The 9843-nt window shown below is 35.8% G+C and overlaps 1 protein-coding gene across 1 annotated transcript in view; it reads right to left on the reverse strand.

The window, feature by feature from the left end:
- LOC128547776 (uncharacterized) overlaps nucleotides 1-8724 on the reverse strand; it is a 143623-nt gene extending 134899 nt beyond the window's left edge. Inside the window, exons 1-6 of the mRNA XM_053520948.1 lie at nucleotides 8496-8724; nucleotides 5443-5841; nucleotides 4986-5242; nucleotides 2726-2891; nucleotides 1475-1522; nucleotides 490-624 (exon numbers count right to left, since the gene is read on the reverse strand). Coding sequence (XP_053376923.1) covers nucleotides 490-624; nucleotides 1475-1522; nucleotides 2726-2891; nucleotides 4986-5242; nucleotides 5443-5841; nucleotides 8496-8724 — 1234 coding nt within the window. The remainder of the gene's footprint in view (nucleotides 1-489; nucleotides 625-1474; nucleotides 1523-2725; nucleotides 2892-4985; nucleotides 5243-5442; nucleotides 5842-8495) is intronic.
- Nucleotides 8725-9843: the final 1119 nt, after the last annotated feature.

The following is a 9843-nucleotide window of genomic DNA, read 5'->3' on the forward strand; positions in this document are numbered from 1 at the left end:
ACGTCGCACCGACACATAATAGGTCATATGGCGACTTTCCAGCTTTAATGGTGGAGGAAGAGCCCAGGTGCACCTCCGTTTATTATTTCATCACGAGCGGGCACCTAGGTAGAACCACTGACCTTCCGTAAGCCAGATGGATGGTTTTCTCACATGAAGAATTCAGCTCGAACCAACATCGACGAGGGGCAAGTGATTTCCCCTCATCGATGTGGGTTCGAGCCTCACTCGGGGCATTGAATTCTTCATGTGTGGAAGCCATCCAGCTGGCTTACGAAAGGTCGGTGGTTCTACCCAGTTTGATCACACAGTATTCCGTTGGTGGTCGTCATATCAATGCTGATTTGTAGGATTTCCCACATCAGTGGTATCAATCATTGACCGTACACACGAAAATTATGTTTTAATTCACTCAATTAAATTTTAAATACGAACCCGACTGATTTTAAGCCTTTAAAGGATGTTAAATTATGCAAACTGTTAACTTACCTTGCGTTAAAACATCCATGGCCTCACATGTAGAATCTTTTGTGATATATGTAGATTTGCCGTAGTTGTCAATAGTGAGTGTGGAAGGATTATTCTCTTGCCATCTGTAAATTGTCCCTGCTCCACCAGATCCACCTTTTGTAAAATTTAATATATGATTTGAAAATGCAATTTTATACAGTTTGAATACAAACATACATGATCGGCATTTTTAGTTTTATTCAGTTTTGTTGGGATTCAGAAATATTACATTTCGATCGTTAATCCATGCAATCAGTAAAGTAGGTAGATCATTTACTTTGATTTAGTCTTCGAGCCTTTGTACTAGTATTATAATGTCATCCGTAATTGGCTGACAGTTTCAAATTATAAAACAAAGAATATAAAAACAACGTTTAATGTGCAATATCCTTTATCGAAATCGCCAAAGATTTCTTCAACTCTACCACAAAGCCTTTTGTACAATCCTAGGGGGCTCTATCGGCATGGAAATGCCACTAGATGTAACATGATACAGTTTATAAACACATTTTCTTGTGCTTAGTTAATATTTCGAACTTTGACAGAAGTCAAACTTAGAATTGCATCGCAATTAACTCGTTTTTTTTCAGTTTCTGTAGTGAGTTCATTTTAAATTGCTGTTTATCTCAGTGAATTTAACCGATTAGAGTCAAGACTTGAGGTATTTATTTTCCAGAGATCACAACTGATTACAAATGAGCGGGTTACCAGTGATGTTTCAATCTCAATTTTACAAAGCTAATTTAATAAGAACCGACAAAATTAATAATTTGGTACATATATCAACATCTATTTGATATACTAGTATACTTATATTCCACCTTTTTTCATTGTCTTCATTCATTCTACTTATATAAATGTCAACGTTGAGACTCTTACAAAGCAATCACTTTTCTGTTTTACTTTTAGGGGTGTTTTACTTGGCATGCACGTTTTTTTCCCAAAGCATGCAGGTATGACTTACCTTTTGAAGCAGGACTGCATATTCCCGTCGGTGGCATTGATGATGTTCCTACCAGAAAGAAAACAATATATCATTACTAAATTTATATAGATAAATAGTATATGCACACCCATTATAGATATTACACATGGTTCATTTATTCATTTAAGAATTAGATATAACGCATGGTTTATATATTTATCTATTTAAGAATTAAATGCTATTTTGTGCGTTTATGCGTTTATAAACCACATTGGGACTTCTTGCAAATCCACGAATTGCGCTATCGATTTAAGAAATAATAAGTTCCCAATCGTTGTTTGTCGTAGAATGACCCGTATTTTGAGTTCTTATGCGAAAGAATATATCACGAAGGCCGTAGGCCTGAGGGAGTGATATATTGTTTCGCATAAGAACGAAAAACTCGGGTTATTCTACGATAAATCACACCTGGGAATTTATTATTTCGATTCTAACACGACATACTAGTATCAACAGTGTTAGAGAAAATGGTAACTACTTTTTACGACCGTGCTACGCCCCTGGATCGGATGGTGTCATTGCACGCAAGTGGTTTATTGCAGAATAACCCGAGATAGATTTTGCTCTACATGTACGTGTACTCAAGGTTATTTGCTGGTCGTGTTAGAATCTTGGATAACTTGTAAGTATAAGTGGTTTGTTTTTCACGAGTACCAGAAAATACATGCCAGTGTATCGATCCTTTAAACATTTAAATAGAACAGCCAAAAAGACCCGGCCGCGTTCAATTGTAATTCGCCTTCCGATGAAAAAGTAGTTCTGGATTTTTTTCTAAAATATCGTCTGTTCCATTGAATATTATATAGTTGTGACGATTCAATTTTGATCTTTATCTTCATTAGTTTGAACTATAATTTACTGTTCTTTTTGAAATGTTTGCGTCAAAAACTTCTATCTTGTTTAATTTGTAAGTTATGACAGGGTGCAAGTACTAAACAGTTGAAACATTAACGATGATTGATTGTTTTTAACATTATCAAGCAAAATTCATAGATTTCAAAATACAAAATGTATATATACCTTCGGGATTTCATTTAAAGTTTAAGTGAGTAATGCTAACGTTCTTCGAAAATGGTATTGGTGTGCAATTTATTTTGAAATAGTGTTGGAATCATAGAATGAAGTCCAACTAAGTGGCAACTTTTTACGACCAAAGTGATATGTTCAGCAATTACAAATTGTCTGAAGTCACTAATGTGCAATCAATTAGTGTACACTAAACACTCTAACCTTGAGCATAACCGTATAAACGAAATGAAAGCTCGATCCCACTTTGGTATGCAACTGGATATAGCCGAACACGACTTGCGTACATAGGTTTTGGCATAGCGGTCTTCACATTACTTCCGCCATTCGTGTTACCGTCGAACACGTAATTCTCATCCCCAAGACTGACCTGAAAAACAGCAGTGAAGAGTTAAATATTAGTTTGCGCATATAAATGGTTAATAAGTTGGTTCCTGAAAGGACATAGCTAAGGCACATCGCTTTTTTCCCCGAACACAGACATCAGAACAGTCTGTTTTACGTCCGCTATCAGTGGTTGCTGGCCGTAAGACTAACACTTTTTTGTGGTAATGGGAATTTTTACCGAAAACAATGGCCTAGTTCTATACACAGAAGTGAATATTAGTGCCCTGAAATATCATATAAACCGTATATTTCGCGACCTGGAGAGGACAAAATTCAAGTCTTGTAAACTGAAAACTAGATGTAATGTATTGCTGATGGGTTGTAATGGGAGACATACATTTTTGTTAATATTGCAATATTTGTATTTCAGGTGTGTGAGTACAGACTTTTGTATGAGGTTATGGAAATCAAGTTGGCATCTATAGCCCGAGAAGCTCTGAAAACTGTTTACTAAATGAGCCGCTCCAGGAGAAAACCAACATAATGGGTTTGCGACCAGCATGGATCCAGACCAGCCTGCGCATCCTGGATCCATGCTGGTCGCGAACCCACTATGTTGGTTTTCTCATGGCGCGGCTCAAATCATCTAGATGGCAATGACGGTACGTACGATGGTGACATTCTAAAGTTTATATCGTATTTTCGCCAGCCAATCTTAGCGTATCGCCATCGTTCCATCGCCATTCGTGATCATAAGTAGAAGTCACTGGTCTTAACAGAACACCGCGAAAGTTTACATGATAAACGATTTAATTAAGTTTTGTTTTGTTTCTTCAGTCATATTACGTTAATGATAAGGGAGATGAATTTGTTAGAATTTAGGTTAAAACAAAAAATATAAAGGAAGTTTTGGGAAAAAATCAAGTTGTTGAAATAATGCAGCTTATAATTGAAATTTCTCACGAACAGGTGTCTTAAATTTCGGACACGAACTTATAAATGTAGCCTTTAAACCAATCGCCTTGGTCACTTATTTATTTCTCCCTTTACGCTTATAACCCAATAAAAGATATATTTTCGTAGTTTAAAACGCATTAAAAGGTCAGGACTTATCTTTTGCTGACAAGCTTTTGTTGTTAATACGGTTTAATCTTTTAACCCGGTTGGGTATTAACACATTTAAAGTGTTTTAGTTCCAAAATTGAGGACATAAGTGATGAAACTACGGAATCCTGTTAAGACCATGTGGAGGTCGACGCACGACAATGTGAAACTGTTTTGAAAAACAAGTTTTACAGCCCCGGCTGAAGCAGGTGGTCAGTCATGAAAAACGATTTTAACGCTGAAAGAAACAAAAACCAGAATGTCAATATTCATGCTCTAAATATTATTTTTCCGTCTATATAGTTTATATGTAATCATTAAGAAATGTTATACCAAAAAAAAAAACGTTTCAGATCTGTTCTTCAATATTGCTCAAAGAAATTCAAGTCGAAAAGTTTCTTTGTTATCGACATAACCATCACAATTCGTACAGAAAACAAAATTCTTGTACAAATGTATGTATATGACTTAACTATATACAATTATGTATTAAAATTCTAACTTAGGGTTACTTTCATATTTTTTTTTATAAATTTCATTCATTTTATAGTCACTGAAAATAACACTTGAAAGGATAATCCCGGTTAATTTCTCTTCATTTTTGAAACTTATTCATTTATTCATTTTAATACTTACTAATCTGTTTTATAAAGGCTAATATCTTGGCAAAATAATTAGAAACTGTCCCAGAAGTGAGAGAAAGTATCTAATCTTAGTGCGATCACACTATTTAAACTGATTATGTAAACATGATACTAATAATAGACTAAAAATTTGTCAAACAAATAATATGTTACACAACACAAGTTCGGAAGAAAAAATATTTCTTTTGTATCCTTTCCTTTTGAAATATTGGAAATTTAGCCTGATTTTTCTGAAACGTTTTGGCAAGATTTTTACATAAGTCATAAATGTTCTGGAAGATATTTTATATAATTTCAGAACTATCTCTTTGGCTTATGTCAATTGATAAAGCTCCGAAAAAGCTTTTCGTGTCTTTTCCCACAGGTCATCGTAATATAATCATTCTTACCCAAGCAGCGGCGGATGTATTGTAGTATCTAACAGTGTATGTCTTTACATAATAATTGGAGTTCGGGCCTCCACGAGTTTCTATTGCTGTGATATAGTGATCAGCACTTAGACGCATTTCCAGGTAAGCATTTGAGTAGGAGCTCGGCCGCCAGGACTTAGAGCCCGAATATCCGAGAGACCCGTAGCTTGCTGGGTAGGAGGAATGCTGTGAGCTGGACGCCATACCGGAAGACGAAAGGACTGCCTCAGTAGAACCTGTCACATGATATACACATATGTTTATAGCATCAAGTTAACATAAAATTATAACTTCAACATGTTCAAAACAACTTTGTTAAAAAACATAGTTATATGTCTGAAATTAACTGAATGGCAAGATATTCGTAGTTATACGATAACAAAATGACTTCAGTTCGAGAAACCTGAACAAAATGAAAGTTAATATCTCTCTATACCTCCAAGGCCTCCGTCGGCAAATATTTGCCCAAGGAATTCATCTGTTCCGTGTTTGAGGGTAATCCTGCCACCTCCACCTCCGCCGCCGTCGCTAGCGCCATTTCCACCACGTGCTGATACTATGCCTGAACCGCGAATGACGCTGGCGCTTACATATATACTCCCGCCACTGCCACCGCCGCCAGATCCGGCACCGTCCCCGCCGTTTGCCGACAAGATACCGTTAATGTCGATGGAATCTTGAGCGTTTAAGCGGAAAGCACCACCACCGTTGCCGCCGTTTGTGCTACCGCCGGGACTTCCTGGCTCGTATGGCTCGACGAAACTACCATAGGGTATTGCATCACCTGTTGACAGAATGTTGTTGGCTGGACTGCCTCCACGGCCTCCATGACCACCTGGAAAATTTAGGCAACGAAATGAATACGTTTTAACAGCACGCAATCTAAAAACTATTTACACTAGGCGCGAATCTTATAAAATATATCATATTTAAATGTAAGTACTGTTATAAATATGTTCTACATTTGCTCTTTGTTCTATCAGTATTACTTAAGAAGCATCGAGCTACGAACGTGCCTAAAACGCAGTATTCAGTTGTTCGACACAAACAAAGTTTTCGTGGACCAAGGTTTACGAAAATAAAGTATTTGAATATAAATTTAATTTCCTTTAAAACAGGTATTATTTAACACTGAGTCTGATAGTTTTTGTTGGAGATACTTTCAAAATAGACAAGCCCTATATTACTGTGATGATATTAAAGTGAACAACTATGTCAGTCTTATGGAAACTGACTTCTTGGTTAAGGTTTTGTCACTGCCATGAATATTACATCGCCGCCTTAACTATTAAATGCGGTGTTTTTTTATCACGCGTATATGCGTTACAGACTTGTGGACGTTGGCGGCCTACCTTCATGGTCAATATATATGCAGCCGGTCATCTTATTATCCTTTAGACCTTGATAGCAATTAAGAGTTCTTTGTAATCGACATTTTCATTGTATACTTGGTGGACTTCTCTTCAATTTGTTCTTTATTTGTAGTGTCACAGAAATATTTGTATATTGTAACAATGACTAAATCCCGTGTAAACATTTTGTAAGGTTTTAACGTGGTAATCAAAAGATGGTTTTATAATGCCACTTGATGAACATTTACTTGGGTAGCTTAAGACCTTGAGAAAATATTCGTTGAAATATTTTCACAAATTTTAATAAGGAGGATTTCAGCGGGCAACTCGAAACTCTTTGTAGTCAGACTGTCAATTTAAATGCCTCGACCTATTAAAAACAACTACGGAAACCTATTAGTGTCATTGCCTTTTGCGTATAGACAAGGAAAGCAGCGCGAGTTTCAATTTGGCACAGTTTTCATAGTTTTATGCAGTATGGTAAGACAAGAAATACAAAATTTCCGTGTGTTGAAAAAAAAACAAAAAAAAAAACTATGAATAAGTACTAAAAAAAAAGAAAATTGAAGTTTCGCCCATTTTAGCATGAGACTCTTACCCTAGCTCTGTTATACTATAAGTTAGCTACCTTTTGTATCATTCAAAGACTTGAAATGTGAAAATTTAGTATAAATTCAAGCAAATTTCGGCTGATACTGGCGAAAATGACATAGCACTTAAAGGATTCCCTAACTTTTGATGTCCTGTTTATTTTCCTATTCATATAAAATATGTGTTTGCACTTATTCTTATCTGCATTTATCTGACATTTTCTCTAATATCCTTTCACACGTTGGAAATATATCAACACATTATGAAATTGAAGGTCAGTTAAAATGAATTGAACAAACATAATTAAAAAAATTGATAATCTTAAATTATGAGATATTCTACATGACCTGATTTTTTCCTACTGAAACATGAAGGTTTATTTTAGTACGTCAGAATTATTACGTCATAACGTCCAACGTCATACAGGCAACTGTTTAGATCTAGTTGATATCGTCAATGACGTAAAAGACCCTGATAACGTGTTAAAATCAAAATAATGTTTCTCAAACGGTGATTTATTCCTAAATAGAATCATTGCACGTCGTTTATACGTGTATTATCATATTATTTGGACTTCGCCCTCGTTATATAATTCCTTCGCATCTGAACTCCTATCAATGTATCTAATCAACGACAAATTACTGCTTCCTAAATAAAACGTAACTAAAAACAAACGAACGAAAATAAGATAAAAAAGAAATAAAATAGAATGTTTAAAAATATTGTGTAAGGACAATCTTTCCAAACAACGCCTATTCAGCTGAGAGCAATTAATCTAAGTTGCATGAAATATTTTAAGAATCTGTTTGCGGATGGAATAAAGAGAATATGCAGCTTTTAAGACGATTACGAGGTTCTGCCGAGTCACCGCTAGAGCTACCATATTCAATTAAAAGAACGACTTTTTACTTTCTTATAGAAACATATTGTCATTGATTTACACAAGCGTTCATACATGCAATTCGTCACAGAAAGGGAGTCATCCTGCATCCCAGAAATTATGGTGAGTTTAACTAAATACCAGAAAATTTCCATCTGGCATTTTATGAACAAAAATATCGCAAACAAAGTGAAAATTGGTGCGGACAGTTAAAATATAGATCATTACGCATATACACCAAACTGAAATCGAAACCGAACCGACGAATGTATAAAGATTAATACACGCCGAACAAAACCGAAAAGTAAAATGAGACCGAAACAAAAAATGTGCGGATTGAAATCCTAGTTGGGTACCGAATATGCAGTCCGAAAAAGTGAAAAAAAGCTTATGTGAAAAAGCCGTAGCAGATTCCTTAACGAAAAAAAAGCATTGGTTCGGACTCTGTTTAGGCCTAGTGTATGTGGAATGATGACGAAATGAATGTAAAGGTCACATGATATCATAATTTGTATAGAAGTAATCTTTGTCGCCAGATATAATATTTATGCGTGCTGTAACGTTCAACATAACATGGACTTGTTGCTTATCTTAGATTTTAGGGAAGTTTATTTATATATACAAGAAAAAATACTGAATTTAAATCATAAGAATAGTTGATCAAACCTCCTGATCCAAGGCTGTTGCCTTTCCCCGGTCCATCGTCGATTATAGCGTCAGCGGTAACCTTGGCACCGGCTTGAATGTCTATGGTCACAGCTTCAATCGTGACTGGCGCCGGTGACGTAATTAACATAGTTCCACGGACAGTTAAAGTTGATACAGCAAAATCTGCCGGCACGGTACATTCTGAGTTGTCGGGAACTGTTAAATCGGTTCCAGAAATGAGAGTCATGCACTCAGTCGCCGTAGCGACGTCTACATAAAATCCCAAAAGCCACAACAGCGTAAAAACGCCGGACGGCATAGTCCCAGATGTTGAGCGTAAGCCCATATATCTAACTTTTTTTGCAAAGTTTTTGTCTTACGTCTATATATCAAAAGGCTGCATTTGCTTGAGACAGATTTTCGGGTGACTTTCCCCAATGCAAGTCACCCAAGCTTTGAAACCAAATTCAGGTAAAGAAATGAACTAGGCGGATTAAAGTTAAAGCGATAAGGTTAATTCCCAAAATTGGAATAACAACAATTTAATGGATTTTCGTTTAAACGGTCAACTATGTTGGTCAGTTGGCATATATAACGGTTATAAAACCTTAATAAAATATAATCTTTTGATCGTTATATAAATATCTACAATTCAGGTGTGATTTTTAGAAAACACAAGACGTCTGTTTGGTCCCTGTTAACTCACCTAAATTTTTTAATACAAAGGTTAAGCCAGCTGGTGCGTGCATTGATGAGTTTATACCCGCCACCAGTAAAACCATACGGGTGTGTGGAACAACGCAATTATGGAGTTTTTTTTTTTCAATTTTTATTCATAATAGTTTATGTGTCTGACAAGTTATATCGTCGCATATGCTGCGCTGTTACCTTTCAGACTTGGTCTTCAGATGCAACCCATCGTTATTCAAGGGGTTGTCGGGGTTAAAATCGTACTTTTGAAACCGTTACCACTCTTAAAAGCGTCTGATTGATGGTGTCCAAGCACGATATTAAACAAACCAACGACAAGGTTGCAGTCTACGATTTAATTTATGAAACTGTGTTTTAGGACATAGGTCATAGACTGGGAAGTAAGAGAACACATACCTAAATATTAAATAATCTGCATAATTTTAAGGATCGCATCATATGACTCTACGATGCCCATTGCAAGATCTAGAAAAAAATCTTTATTTCAACGTGTCGGCATTGCGATAAGATTTTTGTTTAAAGCACTGACCTCCAGATTTTGGCTAAAAATAATCTTTCTTTCAAATTAAAGTTTGGTCATATTATGAAATTAGAATAGTTTTTGTTCTTAACTATCATAAAATGCCAAATCAAGAGAAAAAAAATGATTACCACG

Source organism: Mercenaria mercenaria, chromosome 13 (assembly GCF_021730395.1).
Source record: "Mercenaria mercenaria strain notata chromosome 13, MADL_Memer_1, whole genome shotgun sequence".
NCBI lineage: Eukaryota > Metazoa > Mollusca > Bivalvia > Venerida > Veneridae > Mercenaria > Mercenaria mercenaria.